Source organism: Chroicocephalus ridibundus, chromosome 14 (assembly GCF_963924245.1).
Source record: "Chroicocephalus ridibundus chromosome 14, bChrRid1.1, whole genome shotgun sequence".
NCBI classification, from domain to species: Eukaryota; Metazoa; Chordata; class Aves; order Charadriiformes; family Laridae; genus Chroicocephalus; species Chroicocephalus ridibundus.
The window spans coordinates 1539130-1561135 of NC_086297.1; the positions used below are offsets into that span (position 1 = coordinate 1539130).

The 22006-nt window shown below is 42.0% G+C and overlaps 2 protein-coding genes across 7 annotated transcripts in view; both read left to right on the forward strand.

Annotated features, from left to right (window-relative positions):
- The first annotated feature begins 9952 nt into the window (after positions 1–9952).
- On the forward strand, positions 9953–17127 carry APOH (apolipoprotein H). The gene is made up of 8 exons (XM_063352344.1): positions 9953–10108; positions 11274–11450; positions 12061–12157; positions 13541–13617; positions 14204–14392; positions 15002–15181; positions 15674–15871; positions 16726–17127. Exons 1-8 carry the CDS (start codon positions 10045–10047, stop codon positions 16794–16796), a joined length of 1053 nt encoding a protein of 350 aa, XP_063208414.1. The 5' UTR covers positions 9953–10044; the 3' UTR covers positions 16797–17127.
- A 4140-nt stretch (positions 17128–21267) lies between these two features.
- CEP112 (centrosomal protein 112) overlaps positions 21268–22006 on the forward strand; it is a 204123-nt gene continuing 203384 nt past the window's right edge. For 5 of the 6 annotated variants that reach the window (XR_010073347.1, XM_063352596.1, XM_063352598.1 and 2 more), the window contains exon 1: positions 21268–21434. The gene's annotated coding sequence lies outside the window, so the exon portion shown is untranslated. The remainder of the gene's footprint in view (positions 21435–22006) is intronic. The other variant, XM_063352600.1, reaches the window with a different exon arrangement.

Here is a 22006-nt window from a genome sequence, read left to right on the forward strand (position 1 = left end):
TCATTCTGAAAGGGGTTTCTTAGAGTCATTCTCCTGCCTGTGAAGTGCCTTCTCTTTTTACGCATCTGCTGGATCAGCACGCTACTGCCTGCATCGTTTTTGGATCAAAAAGCAATTTAAAAACTGTGTCTTTCCTAAAGGAAAAGTGTCTGGATTGTTCTGTCCCTATTTACGTGAGCTGTGCTGTATCAGATCAACTCAAAGACACAGCCAAGGAGAACACCTTCACCAACCCCCTTGGCAGTTGTGGCTCTCTGTTTTATTATTTCCTGCTTGTGAGAAATATTCAACGCACAGGAATCACTTCCTGCTTGAGACCTATAAGGAAGTTCACAACCCAATTTCTCCTCACATTTCAAAGCAAATTACAACCACTTCCTTTTCTGGAGAGTTATCAGAACAAGTAGCTATTTTCCAAATCCCTTTTAGGAAGGATGACTTGATCATTGCAAACCCGCTGTCTAAAAATGATTTGCTTCACCCCGTCTCATCTTCCAAAGGAATTTCCACAGTCAGCTTATGAGACGTTTCCACCAGCAGCTATTGTGGAATAATTACTTGCCATAATTAAGTCAAAAGCAGTTATCAGTTTCCACTACTGTAGGGACTTCAGAGTAAAATTTCAGAAGCCAGATTTTTCCTAATTTCTTTTTCCGCGCAGCACATCCTTTATTTCTCCCTTTGTCTGAAATCACCTGTAGAGTTTATTGTTGAAGCTCCCATTCATAAGTTTGTTTGTCGTGTTTTGAGCAGTAGCTATTAATGATGAGATAATTCCCACTACTCCTATGGTTTTTCCAGATCCAGGCGAGGAGGAGGTAGAAATACTTTGTCTCTCTCTATATCAATACTCTTTTCTGCATCTTTCCGTGTCTTTCTGCATCTGTGCATTCACAGCCTGCCCAGCTCTACCTGTGTCTCTGTGTTTACGCTGGTTCTTTTCTCTGCCCTTTTCCCCCCAGAGTTACTGTGGTCGCAGGTTGGGGAACCCTGGGTCATTAGGCAGATTTTGTTATTCAACTATTCCATGTGACAGACAGCTTGTTTACACATGCTAGTACTAATGAGAAAGTCTGAATGTAGGTATTAAAACACAGTCAAAAAGAAAATTAAATATAGATAAAAAGTCCCGTGTGAAAGGAAATGTCGCAGAAAAAATATTTCTGAAAAATTCTGAGGAAAAAAAGGCATATCATAATAATTAGTCATTTACCAGGGATGAAATCGCAGTTCATTGGTAAGTCCTAATCAGCAAAATCCTGCTTCCCTTTGTGACATGGAACTGATGCCATCACTTCAACTCGCGTTTCCTTGAAAGTGGTGCAGGAACCGTTCCTCGTGCAGATCGTTTGTAGCTGCCTGTGAATTACCCTCACAGCAGCTCTCCATAGAATTGGAAATAAATGGCTGACGACGTACAGAATGTCGAGTATAAACCACATTTTTTTATATCAGTGTTCTCATCGGAATACTGAGTGACAACCTATTGTTTTATTTTCTCGCAGCTCGGGCGCATTAGGAGCACTCTAAAACACCTCCTCGTTACAGAGCTGAATCAGAGCTTGGTGCTGTTACACACCGAAATGTGATGGGGGTCCTTTGGGATGTTTCATGGGGTTTTGTCTCCTTCTAAATTGTATAAATAAAAATTTCTGCCTCAGCTGGAGTATTTGCTATCATTGTTGTTTTGCAGATTTTGTCCTTCCCACCAGCAACCACTCTGGAAAATTTTGAATGTCTCTTCCAAAAAGTAATTCACATTCTTTTGAGTACATCAGAACAATTCTCTGGTGTAGGCAAATTTTCAGTCTTCAACTGAACACACAACAAAAGGCAGCAAGACTCAGACTTTGAAATACAAACAAAGCACTCAAACGATGTGGAAAAAAGAACAGACCTCTCTTGTACCAACCAAACAAGAGAGCTTCTGTTATTTCTTTCGAGAAACGTGGCACACAGGTTTGTGAGAAACAAAGTAGGTGGTTTTTGCAATGGACAGTTGACCCCTGGAATTCCTTGACCAGAAGAACCAAGCGCAAGAACCCGCCATGCTGCAGGATGCTGGCGTGGGCTCAGGGGAGCCAGGAAGCCTGGGAGAGACAAACGTGGCGTGTTACTGAACACGGACCCCAGCTGGCTCAGAAAATTCCCTACCCAGAAAATGCTCAGAAAGTGAGAGATACTTAGGAGGAAGTACCATATCTGCTTGCCCTTTTCTTACTTCTTCTTAGGTGTGCACCTGCGGCCACTGCTGGGGCCAGCTTTCTCTGCACGGTTAAATGGGCCCTGCCTGAGCCAGTGCCACCGCTTCTATGGCCTTCGTTTTCTTTAATTAAAGAAAAATTATTTACTCTATCATTACCAGCTGACAAGAAGTTACCCTCGGAAAATTATTTTTTCCAGCCCTTTTGCATTAAAGGCTTATCATTTTTTTTGACAGCTGAAAATCATTTATCACATATACAGGAATTAGTACTTTAAAGTTGCATTAGGTTTATTCTAGAGAATAAATGTGAAAGGAAACAAAGTCTTATCAGCTGGAATATACAGAATCTTCACTTCTTTTTCTGTGCCACCATTATATTATGAGATGTTGATGTAGAGAAAGCAGAATACCATTTTCAGTGGTAGGATTTTCAATTATTCCGTGTCCGTCTGTGCTCTACACAAGTGTTTACACTTATGGAAACACTAATAATTGAAATGACAAGAGTTTGGCTGGACAAACACAGCTTTAAAATATTTGTTTAATTTAGAAGGACTGAAAAGAGAAAACACTGACGCACAAAACAAGCTGACACTAATTTCAAAAAGACATTTCAAAAGCCCCAAGTGACAGTTAACGGAAAAATGAAGCGTGGAAAACCTTTCTGCTGCAGAGACGTAACATGAGGAAGAATCCTGTTTGTTCGCATTTCACATCCATTCAACGCCCCACTGGAATTTTCATTTCCCAAAAAAACCCCAGAAACTGTCCTTTAACGACAGTAGAGACTATTTTTGGCCATTTAATCCAGTATTGTGGATTAAAGACTGAAAAGATTAGCAGACTAATACATATCATAACAAGGGAACATCTCTTAGGTTGCACTAAGTAAGTCTCATGCTACTATTTGGTTTCTCAAGTTACGGTGACCTTAATAGCCCAAAATTGCTATTTCTATGTAAATAAAATGCTACGGATGCTCTTTCAACATGAATTACATTTTAAAATAGTTTTGTTCCAGAAAACATAATTTTAAAAATCAGACATTTCACCCACAATGCTGCTAAGGAAAAATTAACCCAGGGCAAGCCACAGGCAAGTGCCAGCGGATTTGGTTCCAGATGTTTTCTGGCCTGTCTGTGAGTAAGAGCTGGGCAGCTGCTCTGAAAAGGTTTGCAGCAGCAGCTAAGCCAGCTTGGACAGCGGACTAATCGTAGTCAATTTGACTAGAAATACAAAAATAAAAATGAAACAAAACATATAGCGGGCACACATACACGTGCTTTCTGCGCATTTTCAACTTGTATCATAAATATTTTGCATTTTGTAGAGTGCTCATGATCTGCTCTCTCCAAAACATCTGGACATCTTCTCTTTTCAAGATCTGAATTTACAAGAATGTCACTGATATCAGTTCTGGCAATGTTGGAACAATTGCAATTTATTTCACGCTGTTGCCAAAATGCTGGCAGCGTCTTTATGTCTCCCTGGGCAATGAAAAAATTTCCACGTGTAATGAATAAAGGAGAATTGACCTCTGATATTTATTTTTGTTATTTGCACATAAAATTACAAAATAAATCCAAAACTCCACGAAAAACCTGGCTAGATGATGACGCAGATTGCAACACTAGAATCAAAATTTGTAGAGATATACACCCATGTGGAGATTGTCAAAGCAGCCGGGTGGCCTTCTGGAAACCAAAAGAGGTAGATACATTTTCCAAAGAACCCAATACACCAAAAAAGTACTTTATTGAAGTGAGCGCTTTTAAAAGCATGGCCTTCATTTAGTTGTCTAAATAGAATTTGAGCCCTTCTGAAAATCCGATTCCAGTTACTGATACTGGCCCCTTCAAAACCTGCTTCCTCTTAGAAAGGCTTCGCCCTGGATTTATTGCTGGAGATCGGAGGCTGTCACAAGTGAAATTAGTTTATTGATATCTTCCTCCTCTCTAATGGGCCGCACTATGAAAGTACCACACGTTGTGGTACAATAGGAGTCTGTTAACAGGATCCAGACGCAGAATAATGCGATGTCACGAGCATCAGGCACCAGCCACGTGGAGAGAGGGGCACCAGGACACTTCGAGAGCAGCATGGCTTTTCTAGCAAAATGTCTAGCTCAGGACAAAGTAATCTTTCCTATCGCATTAGCCCTAAACTCATCCACTTATGTTTAAATATTCAAGAACAGTCTCAAAAATCAGCTTGTAAAAGTCAATGGCCTTCCCTCTGGATCCCACGTTTCGTGAAATTTTCAGTTCTGAGGCTACATTTTTAACTTTTTCAGACTTGTCAGTCAGCGAAGTGAGGAATTCCCTCTTTCGGAGTAAATTTGCTAAGAATATCAGATTAAAAAGATAGGAGGAAAAATTACAGTCAACTATTTGTGTTGATTAATAAAGATTTGGGAATAATTCATAGTCTTGTAATTTTGTTAATTGTATATAAATGGATTCATATAACATATAAAAACACAGATAAAATCCCATTGAAAAAGCCGCAGATGAAGGCAATGACAAGGCTCGGGCTGGCTCGTGAAGGTTTCGGTTTAGGAGAGACCAGTACCCACTTTCTGATTACACTGCGCAGGAGCTGAATCACAAAGCAGGTAGACTTGTTCATCCGGAACACTCTGGAATTCTGCCCAGAAAGAATTTAACAGATGCCATCCACAGGTTAATAGAGATCATGGCATCTATCTAGATTGAAGCTGTCGATTTGTTAGGTGATATCAACGGATGCCTCCGACACGGCCAAAGAGCATCGATGCCGGCCTGCTTTTACACATACGCACTTTTCAGTGAAGTTTTTAGTGTGGATGAATACACCCAGTGGCTTCTTGATTATTGATCCCTTATCCGTCATTTGGGAAAAACCAAAGAACAGCAGTAAATAAATGTGGTGTTTGCTGGGCTTTCTGATAGTATCACGGCAATGTGCCGAGGGAGGCCCAGGCAATTTAAGAGCCTTCTCATTTACCCAGAGATGCCCTTTACCAGGAGGGACGGAGTCATGCTGGGATGAAAACGAGCACGGATTGCTCCGCTGTGGTACAAAGTGGTAAAATGCTAATGACATTTTTGATGTACTGGAAGTGCAAAGTGCATTCCTGCAGCACCGCGCTTCCCTTGGAGAACTCGCATCAGATCCTGACCAGGTCTGAACCCTCCCCAGCTTGTAAACAAGATGAAAACCTGAGGCAATACATGTATACATACGCATATATATAATAAAAACAAATGGCCGGATGCTGCTGCCAGGGAAATCTGTGGCATCTGGCTTAACAAAAAGTGAAACAATAATGATGAAGGGAGTCTTGAAAACTTTGTTTCATGCTTGATGGGAGAAGAGAAACAGCTTGGCTTGAGCTTGGAGAGCACGCTGTCTTTTCTGACGTCTCCATTACGCTGGCTGGCTGCTGCTTTGAACGCAGTTGTGTACTTCTACACCCGCACTGAGGGAAAAGGCAAAAAAGTGGGACTAGGCAAAAAAGGGTGAGAACGTGCGTGGCTCATACTGCGCTTTTATGTCGACATCTCAGAAATTGTCCCTTGCAGATCCGTTCACTGCAGATTCAAACCCTCATAGAGAATCTTTTGCCCCCAAGGCTTCATAATTCAACATTCCCAATAAAGAAATATAACACGGGATTTTTTAGGCAGAGTTTTGATGAATTTATCAGAGGAACGGACTGTTTCACAGTATTTGGGTCGCAGCAGAACTGTGAGAGAGATTCTCCGGGTTTTCTGTGCAGGAAATGAGAAGGGGGAGAGGAGGAAGGAGCTTTAAGGTGCTCTCTGGTTTTGTGCACCGCGAGTTTAATGTGTGTGACAACTAGGACACCTTCATGCCTCTGCGAGAGAACACCTGGAACATCTGTTAGTGCCAGCCCTCTGATATCTCAGATTGATACAGGATTGGGTATTTTAATATTCCACTTCCAGTAAACTGGCGGGTGCTTAAAGTGATTTAAGGTCTGGGACTAAAATGATAATTATTTCGCTAACTTCAGAAAAAGCGCTGTGGAACATCAGTGGTAACTAGGACTGCAGTTTACCCCAAACATATGCCACTTAGTGAAGATAATATTTTTAAGAACTATATGGACACTGTTCATTTTTTATGTCACCGAGACATTCTTTCAGCGCAATACAGTTACTGTACATTTACTTCCAACATCTCCAAACACGGGAAATATAAACTTTCACTGGAAAATAATTCACTGCAAATGGATCTTGGCTTCTGGCTGGCTGAATATTTTGCTGATAATGAGTGCGTACACCTAAATTGTCTATACGGATCTACATTAAGCATGAAATGCAACTAATATTTGTGAAGTAGGAACAGCTTCAACTTGTCCAGAACAGAATGCAATTATTTTTCTTTAAGGCTAAAAATGACTCATTTTACCTTCTTACCTTTTATTTCTTATCTCTTCAGTGCAATGGAGCACTCACTTCAATATTGGATGTATTGAGAAGAGGCGATAAAAATGTTTGTGCAGTGCATAAATGAACTTTGAACAAATATTAATAGAACTATCTTGGCAACACGATTGGGCCCCTGACTTAACACCTGCTCCTGCAGAGGAACACGGGCACATCCATTACCCATCTGACCGTCACCTCTTCGTGCTCCGGAGAGAAGAAGGGGTGTACACATGGAAACCCAGTGACTGACAGGTGAACCATAAGCAGCAGCATGAGGGAAAGTGGAATCTGAATGGTTCCTTGCAGGAAAAGGATGACATTGTTGGTGCAAGTTCAGTCCCAAGGCCAGCTTTCATGCCAGACCGAGTGCCTCAGGGAGAGGATGCTGGCACACAAGGGAGCACCACATTCAGGCCTCTCTTTAATGTTTACCTCAATGTCCCTAATCAAGACATTTCTGTTGATCTGTGGAACACCTGCATTTTGAACTGGCTGTGCCGTGCATTTTCTCGTTGAAGAACAGTCAGAAAAATCTGGAGAATGGTGGGTAATGCAGACTCAACACTCATTGTCTGGAAGGACAGACTGCCAGGAAGTCTGTGGCAGGATCAGAAGTGTGACATATCCCACAATATCAGGAAAATTACAGCATCAACTAAAGAAGCAGACAGAGAGCTTAGAGGAAGGACATGAGGGCTGGCTCATTAGCTGGGGGAACTGTTACCTCGCATTGACCTTCAGTCTGTCTAGTTCTTGCAAACTTTCTGCATAATACCTCTAGGAGAGAGCAATTCCTGCCTGAACGTCTTCGTCTACCTTCTTATTATCTGGTGTCCCCATTTTTACAATGTCTTCTCCTATTGTCATGACAGCTCAGCTGACCCCTGGTGTCAATGAGGAACGCTGCTGCATAGACCGTTTTTCACCATTTTTCTTTTAGCGTCCCTCTACTATTTTTTTCTCCTTCTCTTCCATAGGACATTTTTACCTTCACTTTCAAGGCCTTTGCTGGTTTATCCTCTTCCTCTCATTCCTTACTGAAACCACTCTGATCAGCCAGCGATGCCGGTCTCCACCATTCAATCGCTATCTTTTCACACGCGCACTCTTCGTCTCTGCTATCCTGCCTTTCATATTTTTTACCTGGGCAACACTGCTTCCGCAAAGGCAGTTTGTTCCCATCCCTCCTGCATATTCTCCTTTTAGGTTATGCTAGCGCAAAACCGGGAACACTTAGACTGCTGCGATACTGGTACTCCATGTATCATGCTAGCTAATATCATCTCGGGGGCTTCTTGCGCTACTTTCTCTGCTTGCAGCTACCATTTTTTCCTTAGAATATAATCCCGTTTGTGGTAGAGGCCATCAATCTGCTCTCTATTTACATGGTCACTAATGAAATTAAATTCTGCTTCGTGACTGGGTTTATCGGAGCTATAATAATAAATAGCACATGTACTAAAGGAGTGGGTTGAATGCGATGGAAAATCAGATGCTGTATCTAATCGCATACTATCACCAGATACAGAAAGAACTAGGTTGGTTTGCTCACGCTCTGCCAAGGTGAATCCATACAACAATACTCACGTCTTCACCAGGTACCGGAAAAGACACAGTTATTTGTAGCATACGTTCTACTGCTTCTTATTGCAGAGAAATATGTTTTCAAAAAGAATCACAATATTGTCAGTTATTATGCAGTTGTGTGAAACGCATACTTAAATATTCACTCCTCTTTCAGTTTCACATGCAATTATTGTTTTACTTTCAATTTTAATAGCAGTAAAGTTATCGCACACAAAATCTATGGAAAAATTAATGTGCACATAATTTAAGCCATTTCCCCCCCTTCTTAAAGTGGTACAGAAAACTTTTCAGTTCATGCTTTTATGTGTGTGGTACATGGTAGAGCACGTTCTGCCATCTGCTGAGCACAGTGAGAAATGCTCACATGGTCAACACTGAAATGGATAAAATTGTGCCCATCTAGTCCTGTGCTATTTTAAACGCGGGAAAGAATGTCATGGAAACAGCAGGCAGACCTAAGGAAGGACTTAAACCAGAGGCAAGAAAGTTCATTACAGCATTGCAGTGTGCTGGGAGGGGAAAAGATACTTGTGGAATTTGGTAGAGAAAGAAGAGGAAGAAGCAGGCTGTGACAAATGGAAGAATAATCGGATGTAAATACAGAAAACGAAGTCAATTTTTTTCTGTTGATTTAGCGGTGGTACTTTGCCCTTTGGCACTGTGTATTTGGTAAATATTTTCAGCGGGACATTCATGGCATTTTCTCTCTGAGGAGAATAGCATGTTCCTAATTGTTTAATGTTGTAGGTAAAATTTGTGTTTTAAATGCAAACAGAAAAACTTTATAAAACAAAAATAAACAAACTATTTAAGATGACAGCAGTAAGAGTCTGACATAACCTAGCTTCTCGTTAGAGCTTGAAATGTCCCTCACTCCCCCTCACAGGCTGTGAGTCAGCAGGGAAGGAGGATACTTAGATTAGAAACGTCAAACTGTGGAACAATGATTACACAAATGTTATTTTGGTTGCACTTCAGATGCTCCTGCAGTTAAAATCTGCTAAATTAGGAGAACTGCAGTGATCAGAACCTCAGCTGATATCTGTGGAGTTTTCACTTGATGACCCCAAATTACAGCACCGAAACAAGTTTTTATACCACCCAAAAATACGATTTAAGTTTGACCCCCTTGTCACAAACAAGCACAGTCTAGAACCATTATTTCACTCTTCCTGCAGTGTTGGTTGCTCTCTCCGCTGCTTTGAGTTATCTGTTAATTGAAAGATGCTTATTGGTGGCGTGAATCTGATCAAATAGGCCCCTGAAGCCTGAAGTTTCAGGCCAGTTAATCATCTGGTGTAAACTGGCATGAAGTTGGTATCATCACCAGAGGCATGTGACAATACCAATGTCACTCCAACACTCTTCATTTCGCCTTAGAAAGATTTTGCTATAACTCTCAGGAATCTTTGTACTTAGAAGTGTACATGCTCGAGTGATAAACACAAGCTTCTTACAGTTCTATTATTTGATCCAATATCATATTCCAAACATCCTCGTCCTCTAAAGATGCTGAGAAGATAAGACTGTTTTTTCAAAAACATCGGTCCCAAGAGGAGATGCTCTGCAGAGACAAGCGAAGAGGAGATGTTTTCAGCCCAGACTGCTATTTGAATTCCTGCATTATGTACGAATGCAACATGTGATGGCTGTTTCATCCTTTATCACAAGCAACACAAGGAACCTTTTCTCTTCTGTTTACTAGGATGGGAATAAAAACAAAGAGTTAATATGTAACCATCCTTTTGTGGATGCCTTTATTTTTAAGAGAAGAAGCGCTGGACTGAGGGTCATTGGGCTGGCGGACTGGCAGCAATGCACTCCCTGGCACTGGTTGCGTGCGTAGTTGCTCTGAGCCACTGCGCTCTTGCAGCGAAAGGTAAGCGCCTTCCACTTTCTAACAGCCAGTACTATCCTGAAGCGTGAATGAGGGAAGCTGGAGAAAGCAACAGGATTTTAAAGCCTTCAGACAATTCTGGTCAAGTGTTTTGAAGGGGAATTTTCTCTGAAAGCTATTTCCTCTCTTTCCCTTCCATTCCTTCCTCCATCGCTTCTTACAGTGAGATGAATTGCTGTATACAAAAGCATTAAATGGAGGAAACCAGAAGAAATATTGACAGACGTTGTGGAAACCGGGCTGCCTGCATGCCAGGGGCATCGCGTGTGCCAGGACCTAACCTCGCTCCGTCCCTCTGCCCAACTCCCTGCTCACCTCGCTCTCCCCTCCGCCCCAGGGCTGCCCGGCACAGCTCCTGCCTTGCTTTTCTCCTCCTTTCCCCACGCCAAGGGCTATGGGCACTGTGTCATGTTCTCTCTCCCTCTGTTTGCTGTGCATTTCTACAGCACGAGCTTGGTGTTCCTCTGTTCTCTCCCCACGATCTCGGCAGGAGCCTCTCTCCATGTCCTTGGCAGGAAGGCAGTCTGCACCCTCCGTTCCTCCCTTGCTGCTCCCCTCCTGTTCTCGCTCTCCGGGTGATGAGTTGTTCACGCTGTCAACATGTTAAAGCTGGTTTGGAATCAGAACTGTCTAATGTAACAGAGTGTTTGCCCCACTGAACAGAAAAATTGGGGAAACCAGAGAAAAATAAACTAACTTAGGAAAAAAAATCATCTTATTTCAGGCTGACCCCACCAAATTACTTTAGATTAAAAATGAAATGCATTAATTTGCTTCTAAGTCCCTCTCACCCTCTTTTGTCCAAGATAACTTACCATAATTGACTCACTTTACAGAATACCTTCATAAATCCATTTTGAAGCAAAAGGCAATTTTAGTAAAAAAAAAGTGACACAAAATCTAACAGGGGCCACTGATAGAGCTGCCGAGGGGAAGAGGGAGAGCACATTTTTTTCTGGCTAATACCTACAGCAGCCATCAGCTGCCTCAGCAAGTTACGCAGCCATAGATCCCAGAAGGACTGTTTAGCTCGGTGCAGGAACATACTACGTTTGATGATAATACAGGAACCTGTGCTTCCACTTGAGAAATAAAAACAACTCCAACTTTCTGCCCAATTTCTTGTAAAGCGTCTCCTTTCCTCCAGTCTGTCCCAGGCCACCAGAAGTGCTTTTTGCCACAATTGATGTAAACAAAAGCGTGTACGATGTGGGTGAAGAAATTGAATATACCTGTAGGCCTGGGTTCGTCCCCAATTCTGGCCAAAGGAAGTACACCTGCCTCCCAACGGGCAAGTGGCCTCTCAATACCCTGCTGTGCCTACGTAAGTAAAACAAAATAAATGCTATTCCGCGATTTTGCGCCATCTCACCGACCTGCCATACGCTGACCTGAAAAGGGTATTTCGTAGTCCTTGTGACTAATCTGATATATTTAAACCGATACACTTCTGTTTTCCAATTGTTCTTCCCTTACCTGTTGGAAGACAGATGGGTGTGGGGGAGAAGAGGGGTAAGCAGCAGGGGAAGGATCTTCCCATACATGTCCCATGCTTTTCCTTAAGCCTCTGCTCCCGGATGGTGATGGAACTGGACCAGGACAAGGTGAACCTTAATCTGACTCAGCCCAGCAGAGCTTATACTCTAATGATGTATGCTGTTTGATAACACCTACATTTATTGTATCCCTCTTTGTTCATTTTTATCATTTCATTGCACAGAAGTTATTTTCCTCAGACAATCAAGTATTAAAAATTACTTCATCACAAAAACTATTATATTTTGAGAGAAACACCAGAGCTAGACATATGAAATGTAGTACATGGAAGTGGAGAAATGTGAAAGACACCAGGATCCCTATAAGATCAACTAATTTCCATTATCCTAACTTCATGCCTCATGAAATAATATCCTTTTTTTATCTTTAATTAACAGCAAAGAGATGTCCCACTCCTGGACCCTTGCAGCATGGAAAAATTGATTTTACAGACTTCCACTATCAGAGTTCTATAAGTTTTTCATGTGAACCGGGGTAAGCGTTCCCTTCCTCGTGCTGTTAAATAAATAACCTGAACTACACCATTACATTCTACTATCACCTGCTCCAGCACTGCAAGCCAGGGAACTTAGAAAACTGCACATAAAAACTAAAAAACAAAATTGCGTATCTGGTGATCCTCGTCTGTTCAGGCTTGGCTATAACATCTTGGAGCTTTGCTACTCCAAAGCAATGTCTTACAGATACAAAACCATCAAAATAGCAGAGATTTTATGCAAAGATTTATTCTGGACTGCTTTTCCCTGCTTTTTAAATCCTCTTATTACATCATGAGGTGAAATCCTACAGCAGAGAGAAGATAATCTGCATCTAAGTTGTTACGCTGTTAGGCTCTGCAGACTGAAAATTTTGTTTCTATGCATTTCCAAGCTCAGTAAATGAAAACATGAGGTTAATCCTAATTTGGTCTCCGGAGCAAATGCACTTTTACTCAAGGCTACTTGCCTGTTTTAGAAATGAGGATACATTTAAAGAAAAATAGTTATAGTGAATGCAGAGAAATATTTGATATTAGCATACCTTTAATCTTATTTGGGTAGTTAATTAATAAACAGTGTTTACCTGTGAAGGTCATAGGTGAGACATAGCATAGAGTTCACTGAAGAGTGTCAACAGCCTCAGCTACCTCCTTCTGCGAAACAGGAGCAAGACAAGGAATAAATAAATTCAACTATGACACCAAATGTAGCAACTGGACTTGATTTAATTTTGCTAATTTTAATTTACTGGTTTTCATCTGTGCGATACTGGAATGATAGATACATGATGAACATTTCTTTAAAATGCAGAGTAAGTGCCAATAATATAAATACAGAGGGTAGGAGAGATGCTTTTAGAGTGCATATGGAAATAAAATTGGGCTACCTGGCATTAAAAAAATCATGCGCCTCAGTCACTTTAGTACTTGAGAGTGCTGAGTCCTTTGCAGAAGTGATCCTAATTGCCGTAATTATCTAGGAACTCCTCCCAAGAAACCATAACATTTACGTTAGCAATCACCCATTGTGATTGCTAATGTACATACACACACATACGTAAGTGTGAGCAATGCTCACTACTTACATATATCCACAGTATTAATCAGTTGTAGAAATTTGTATTTAAGACAGAACATACAGATGAAATGACAAAACATCTTGTTGTATCAGGCCTTTTGTCTCCATTCTTGCAACACTCGAATACTAACTAGTTTTTGTGTTTGAATCTAAACTTCTTTTGAGGTCAGTAAGTGCCAGAAATAAAGATTTCAGAACTGGGCTCTTAAGTCTGTTTGTGAGAAATCTTTCTTGCAAAGAACTTCTCGATTCTTCTCTGCGTTCATTAAGCTTTCTGATAACCAGGTCTTTTTGTTTTCAGTTACACCCTCATTGGGACAAGAACGAGCCAATGCATGGCAGATGGAAAGTGGAGTGGCACTTTTCCACAGTGTCAGCGTACGTGTTTAAATACTAAAGAACTACTCTATCCTTATTCTTATTACAGAAAGATTCCTTTACATTGCACAGAATTACATATACTCTTATTCAGAGGCCTCCTATACTGCCGTGCAAAAAATGGTCAGGAAAAATCAAGAAGAACCCTGTATGTTTGGGTTTAGATGTGTGGATTCTACTTTTAGAGAAATAGAGTTTAAAGGTCTGTACAAAAGGCCAGGATCAGGGATGCTATTTACAGCTGAGGGTAAGATGCTTATCCACTCAAATTCATTCTCCCCGTGTATAAAAAGAGGATATGTTCATGCCTGTGCAACCGTTATACGCAGTTTCGCTATAACCTGTCCTGCATAAGCGCTTTACTGAAAAAGCAATATATTACATAATATTGTTTGAAAACATAGCAAAAATAATGTATTACATACTCTAAGGCTCCTGAGACTTTTAATCTGAATTTTTTGTTTTGTTAGCTGCGCTTCTGTAAAGGGCGGTGTGGGTTAATGTGGTTATAAGCATGTTGCTCCTGTGATTCTAGTAATAATTTAATCTTTAAGCTTTAATTTCTATGAATGCTGTGCTTTTCTAGCGGTGACTTGCGCACCTCCCTCGCTTCCGGAACTTGGAGTCCTTTCTTACCGTCATGTAAAACCTGGAAAGATTTTTAATTTCCTGGACACAATTACTTTTGAATGCGTACCTCCTCTCGCACTTATTGGGAATGAGACAGCTACCTGCATGGCCAACGGGAGCTGGAGCAGCATTCCAGAGTGCAAGGGTAAGACACTTACTTTTATTAACACCTAAAAATATTCCCTAGAATTGTATATATAAAACTATATGAACAATGTTAGTGTTTTTTTTTTTTTTTTTTTTTACAATTGTTAATACAACCATACAGTAGAATTATTCTGAAAGTTAGGCTCGTGAATGCAAGGTGATTGCTAACATGATTGCACGCAACATGGGACTGACGAAATATTTACTGCAGGTATAAAGGTTATATAAACAAAACCTGCTAAAGGCAGTTCACAGTGCGGAATCAGAGCCTGCCCTCCAGAGCACAGCCACCATTCGATTCCACTAATTGGTAGGATTAATCTAAGAAATAGACAACCTTACCCTTAAGAACTTTACTGGTTTCAGTGAAACTATGCCACATTTAAGTAGTCTTTTGGATGTAACGGGCGATTGCAATAGATGTGTATTTAAAACAAGTAATATTTATTTATTGTGACTTTTTAAACTATCTTTCCTCTGGCTATGTTTTCCTGTGCAAGAGACTGAAATGAACCACCATGAAAGTTTTATGTATTTTTCAAAGTATATAGTGTGTCTTTTAGAACCGCAACATTGATAAAGCTTTGTTTTTGCTTTTGTACCGCAGTTGTCACATGCCCCACGCCAACAGGAATAGAAAATGGATTCATAGAGTTTGCTGTCCGTAGAACATACCACTATAATGAAAGCGTCAGCTTCGGCTGCCAGTCCAGCTACGTGCTGGACGGGCCTAAGCATTCCCGATGTGAAAAGACTGGAAACTGGTCCACAAAGCCAACCTGTAAAGGTATACATGCGCTATCTGTTAGAAACCACATATCCCATTGAATTTTCCTAAAAGACCACTGCTCTGATTGTTGATGAGCTATTACACCTTTGTGCAAGGCCTGTCCTTGAAAGAAAACCGAAATAGTAATTTCAAGGCCCTGATAATCTAAGACGACTCCCAATGCTGAATGTTGTATGACATGATGTATCTGAATTGACTGCAATAATCAGCCATGGAGCTTTATTTCGCCTGAGTATTTCCTCTCTTCTTAATATAATTAGAAATTTTACTGAGGCTGGATTTTCACTGGAAACTTTTCACCCTATACTTAAGGTTCTGAATTTCTTCAGCATTGGAATACCAGCAAAAGCACTACGTATATCTGGGACAAATTATTTTTCATTCCAAAATGTCAGCTGTACAGATTTCTGATGGGCTCTAATCTGCCCACTTTTCAAAATAGAGTTCTAATTATCCTTATGTATTGCTTATAACTGGATTGTTTTACAGGCCCATGTAAAATACCAGTTAAGAAAGCTGTAGTATTATACAATGGTGAGAAGAAAAGAGTCCAGAATGACCTTAAGGAAGGCATTCAGCATGGTGAAACTATATCCTTCTTCTGCAAGAATAAAGAAAAATCCTGTGCCTATACCGTAGCTGTTCCATGTGTGGATGGCAACCTTACTCTTCCTGCCTGTTTCAAAGGTACAAGCTAGGCTAAACATAAAACAGCTTTTGTTGGTGGAATAACAAGTACTTTATGTGGGGGCAAGGTCATAATACATCTTCGAGCCCTATCTGACTGGCTAATTCATCTGCCTTATACTCAACTTCTTGGGTATTTAGGAAGACATGGCCTGAGAGAAGGCACAGCAAGGCTTCCCTTTTTGCACCAGAGCTTTGCTTTAGTCCCTGTTCTGTTCTTAGGAGGCGTTATTTAGAGGTGGCCTAGCTCAAACAAAACGCCATACGTAAAGCGTTCTGGGATTTCATGAATCCTTGGATCAACACCTTCTACAGGGGAAAAAAGCTTGAACATTCCTGCAGCCTTGAGAATCTGACGTGTTCACTCCCATTCTGGTGCATTACTCCCATCTTACGCTGACCCGTAACACGTGGGTTCTGACTTAGAGAGCGTTAAAAAGCAGCTGCCAGCTGCAGTGAGGAATTGATGCTGGAGGAACTCCTTCCCAGGCACACAGGTTCTTCGGATAAATAGACTAGATACTGAAGCTTGTTAGCAAGAGGAAACGCTTTGCATTTGTTTTATCAATATTCCTTGCGTAGAATATTCCTTGTCAGTTTTATTGTTATTTGCAAGTGAAGGAAAAAACACAGCCTATGCATGATGAAAACACCTTTCCTCACATTCAGCTTAGCTTCTGATGGATGTAGCTTAGCTTTCATTAAAAGAGAACTAAAATATTGCATTTCTTCTAGCAGTTTTACAAAGATGCAAATATTCATTGCTCACCTGGCAGGGTCCATGAGACGTATTGTTTTCAGATAGCCCATGTTTCAAGTATTTAACCTCAGATCTTCTTGTTTCTGTTCACCAGAACGTGGCTTTTTTTCAACTCTTGTGAAGAAGGACCCATCAGACATGAAACCATGCGAAGATGAAGCATGAATCAGAGAAGTAATACAGTACTAAATCTCTGCCTTATTGAAACAAAACATTACATGTAAGAGAGGAAAACTTAGATCCCATGAGTGTAAATTTCCAGGTGAACTCTGGACTCTCTGTGAACGCAGCCTCAGCTATTATCCCTACCACCATCCCTCCCAGCCTCTTCCACAAGCTGTGACACATTATTGCAGCCCTTAACTTCCATTCTCTTTTCTCTGCCTTCTTCAAAAGCCCTGCAATACTGCTTCTCTTTCCGTATTTCCAACATTTATGCAATTGCAAATTACTTTCTCAGTAGCAGTCCCTGTACAATAAAGTAATTTTCAGCCAATAGTGTGTTCTTATTTAACATTACCTAATCACCAATCAAATCCTTTAGCTCTTAACTGATTTATACAGAAAGGCCTTCATCATTAGTAATTAGCTGGGTTCTGATTCCATTACCGCTCCCCTGTGATAGGGAGTGGACCTTTAATTAGACAGAGGGTCATCAGCCTAGGATTTTCCAGAATTTACATAAGTAGAAAGTCTGAGATTTCCAAACAAGTTTAGAAGACAAGTATCCAAACACGGGTTAAATGTCAATACCATCAGATAAAGGGTTCTTTTACACTTTAAAAAAATAATTTCTGAAGTTAGTAAGACTATTTATGTTTTTGAGATTTTAACTTCACCTGAAACTGTTGTTTTAAACAACTGTTAATTTTTATCACTGTTTCAATATTACGCAATGTAACTGATTCCTTTGTTTTTAAAAAAAAGAGCATGGTACACCATTGAGCAATAGTTATGATTTCTGGTCATAAGCAGCTTTGAAGTAAACTGTACTCTTAATTTGATTTATGATACAAGTAGTTTCCTGGTATGATCCACTCTGGCAAGTTTTGTGCTTATGTCTGCATTTCCATTCAGAAAAAGTAATGATAATTCCAACATACTAGAAATAGAGGAATATTTGTTGTACTTATAATAAATTGTGATGAGTCATATGTGGTTCCCTCTGAAGTATAAAAGCTTTTGCTGTGATTAAAAGCCGAAGCAAGCTACACAGTAAGCAAGCTACTGTAGAACTTTTTAAAAGGACCATTTAACAATAAGATCAAACTACTTGTAAGACCCTACAGCTACCATTAAAAAACTCTGAATACACTCTGTCCTTTTTTTTTGAAGGCTACACATGCATATTTTAATAGTATGACTGATATAATTTGTTCTTATACTTCCTATTTTTAAGGAGAGACCGAGGCAGCTATTATTGAGTATTTAATACTTCAGACCCATCAGTAATTGAATTCCCGAATTCCCTAATGTAGAGACAGACAGGCAAATTCAGGCTAGCAACTGCAGAGGGTATTTTGCTGGTACAATGCGCAGTGTGTTTCGGTTCCTAACATGTTTAACCGGGGTCCTTGAATGACGTTTGACTTATGGGCCAAGATATTCATGACTGCTTTTAACACACACATAGATCAGCTGGCAGGAACCTATGTGTTTGGAAATCCAGTCAAAACATTGTGTGGATCCACCTCTGGGGTCGGGATGTTCAAGATGGTAGCTGAGATACCAAACACAGTTTAATATTAACTTGTCTTTCACAGCAACACCCTGTGAAGTTGGCATAAGTGATGTTAGCATTCACTGCCACAGAAACGCTACTTTTCCCTGAAATGACTTGTATTTTGCACAATAACAGTTGCCCCAGGAACATTCAGATTTTCTAAGCAAATTTTCCCAGTTCTACTTACCCGTGCAGCAGGATAACAACTGATCACGTCAGCTGGCCCCACTTCCTAGCTGGATCTGCAGTATTTGAATATTTTAAAGAATCACCCTTAGGAGCCAATGTTCATACGCTGAATTTACTATCTATTCTCCTGAAGCAAGAAGAGGGAGAAAAAATCTGTGACCTGATAAGTCTTTGAAGTGGTGTGGCGTTTGTGAGTCACAACTTTTCAGACATGAAAGGTTTGCTTAGAAGGTCTGAAAAATGTATCACAAGCAGAGGTGTTCCAAAGGCTGGGACGAGTGAGTGAAAGCTGCCTTTTCTTTTTTTTTAAGATGTTTGAAATAATGCCTTAAGCTGTGCTCATGTTACTTGTAGCAACCTGCTGAGACAGTTACAGAGATAAGAGAACATGGTAAAATGAGATAAAAAAAAAGTACTGAATGTATTTTACTTAAATGAAGGTATTTTTACAATTCAAATGGGGAATTTGTTCTGTGTTGTGGTTGGGATAGCTATGTGTCCTACAATCGTGTGTCTACAGTGATTTCCTCCGGAGGATCAGCGCACACCAGTACTCATCACGTCCAGGCTGCAGCTTTGGCTGGAGACAAGACCTCGGTCGTTTCTTGAATCTTTAGTTTTTCTTTCTTTTTGGACAGAAGTTATGCAATTGTCCAAATCAATGCAGGTAGGCTTCAACCTCTCTGGCCACCCTGCTCCGCGTTGGTAAGGAGACCCAGAAGCTGGATCTACTCCCTCAAGACATTTCTCCTGCAGCACTAGTTCCAATTTCATTGGTTCTGCTCTGTCTCATGTTCTTTTTCACCTATACCAGCAAGTTCAGTTTTTCAAAGTATTTTGTGATGAGCACAACAGAGATATATTCAAATCTGAAGGCAATGTGCAGATATGAATCCATGAGCAACAACATACAAAAAAGTTAGCTTAGAAATCCCAACCCTTTTCAGTTGTCAAAAAGCAGATTTGCAAAGCTGGATAAAAATGCAAACTTATCACCATGTCACCTGGCCAATACGCTGATGTGCTGCCCTTGAAAAACCTACCTGGAAAGAGTTATGCTGTTAAGTCTGTTCAGCCTTTCATATCCTACCAACTAACAAAACTGTTGTCTGTCTCCTGTGATTTGGACTGACTTTCATAATTATTACGAAATTCCCAGGACAAATCTGAATATCTTATGTGGTGATTCAGAGGTGAAAAGTTTGTGAAGTTCAGCTCTTTGTGCAAGTGAGCCACCCAGTAGCCTTACTGTGTTGCAACAATCTACCACTATTTTAAAACAGATTAAAAGTTGTCATATCTTCAAAGATATCTCAAATGACAATTATTTTAAATTTGGAATTTAAAGATAATAAATATTAATTGTAATCTACTCATGAGGTTCTACCATGGATTAAATACACCATCACTGGTTTTTGCACTGCTTCTGTGCAAATGTTGATTTAAGGAGCTATGTGCACAATGAGTAGGCAATGAGTGTGGCTGTCACAGCTGTCACTGAATGAGCCCTAATGCAGAATCACTTCTGCTGAAGATCTGCTGAGAAATCAAAGAAAACAGCCAATTTTCTACCGTACATGTAAGAAATTCTTGTTTGATGTATATGTGCATGTGAATCAAGCTTAGAAGAGCTGAAGAGTTTACTTATTTGAGATAAAAGCACTTTAGACGCTACACACACAGTAAGGCCGGTGACAGATTTTTGGGACAGAGTTGGGGTTGTTCAGCTTGGACAAGAGAAGGCTCCGGGGAGACCTTAGAGCCCTTTCCAGCATCTGAAGGGGCTACAGGAAAGCTGGGGATGGACTTTTTACAAGGGCATGTAGTGATAGGACGAGGGGTAATGGCTTCAAACTGAAAGAGGGCAGATTTAGACTAGATCTCAGGAAGAAATTTTCCACTGTAAGGGCGGTGAGCCCCTGGCCCAGGTTGCCCAGAGAAGCTGTGGCTGCCCCATCCCTGGAGGGGTTCAAGGCCAGGTTGGACGGGGCTTGGAGCAACCTGGGCTGGTGGGAGGTGTCCCTGCCCAGGGCAGGGGGTGGCACTGGGGGGGCTTTAAGGTCCCTTCCCACCCAAACCATTCTGTGATTCTATATGGAAATAGACATTGCCAATATCCAACCAGCACCAATTAAAACAAAGGAACACACCCCAAACAACCCAGAGCTCTCTCCCGCCGCTCCTGCCCCGTCCCCTCTCCTCCAGGCTCTCCTGCGGCGCTTCCCAGACTAACAAGGGCCCCTCAGGGAATGTCGGGCATCTCCCACTCCTCCCTTGCTCTCCCTCAGGCACTGCTGGGCCCTCTTGAGGTTCTTAATGTCCATGGATGACTGGGTGTATCAATAAATATTTATCTATGTACGCATATGTATTTTTGGGCAGAAGTGCTGGTTGTAGTGATGATTGCAGAGCTCAGTGCGGTGGGCCTGGCTGGGACAGCCCCTGCCGACCGTGCGCGAGGCGACGTTAATCGCTTCAGACGCTAATTAACGACCACAGGCAGTGACTGTGCTTCTGCGGTGTAACAGGACCACCTTCCACACAGTTTTAATCTCTCAAGCCCAAGAGTTTCTTCCGTACCGCCTTGAGGGCACGAACAGCCCGCCCAAACCGAACCGCTCGCTCCCTCCCCTCAGGGCCCTCCTCAAGACCGGCCCCGAGGCGACCGGCCGCCCCAGGCTCCCCGCCCCGGGGCCGGGCCCGGCTGTCGCCGGCCGCGTCGCCTGGTAACCCGCGGAAACGGAAACGCGCGGGGCCGGCGGGGGCCGCCGGGAGCGGGGTCGGTTTGAACCGTTCGGCCGGGCCGGCTCTGTGTGGGGCGGCCGTTCCCCCGCTGAGGGGGGTCGGGACCCGCCGGCCCGGCTCGGCCCCCCGCTCCCTCGGAGAGCGAGGTAACGGTGGCGGTGTGTCTCGGGGGCAGTGTGGGGAGAGGGGCCGGGGGAGGCTGGCCGGAGGCTGCCCGGCCAGGGTGCAGGGCCTGGGGGCGGTTTGTGGCATCAAACTCCGCAAACTGGTCGTTCGCTGTGGTAAATCGCTACACATCAGCCCCGGGCAGACACGGGGCTCGCAGGAAGCGGTTTGATAAAGGCCCTGAGGGAAGAGGGGTGGGAAACCGGTTGTTTTCGCCCCTCAGGGAAGGCGGCTGGAGCTCGGAGCGGGGCCGGGCCCCGCCGCTCGGGGGACGCGGGCTGGGGTGGGGGATAACGGGGTTTGTCCGCAGGGAAGGGCCGCCACGGCTTCAGCTGTGGTGTTCAGCTTCCGTTAGCAAAGAAACGTGCTAATTGTAAGCTCAAATGTACTAAAAAGATGCATACTTCCGCTGGGAAATTAGTGGCAGATGACCTTAAAGAGCGTTCTTCTCAATATCTCTTTACAAAACAGTTCTCACATTTTTTGGTTCTGCTACTTGTAACTCGTAGGCCATTTGCTAGTTTTCCTCCTTTTTCCTCTTTAAAAAAATAAT

Coding starts and splice junctions, on each gene's coding strand:
- APOH (XM_063352344.1), top strand. CDS start 10,045: ATGCACTCCCTGGCACTGGTTGCGTGCGTAGTTGCTCTGAGCCACTGC. Junction 10,109..11,273: donor CTGCGCTCTTGCAGCGAAAG/GTAAGCGCCTTC, acceptor CCTTTCCTCCAG/TCTGTCCCAGGCCACCAGAA. Junction 11,451..12,060: donor CAATACCCTGCTGTGCCTAC/GTAAGTAAAACA, acceptor TTTAATTAACAG/CAAAGAGATGTCCCACTCCT.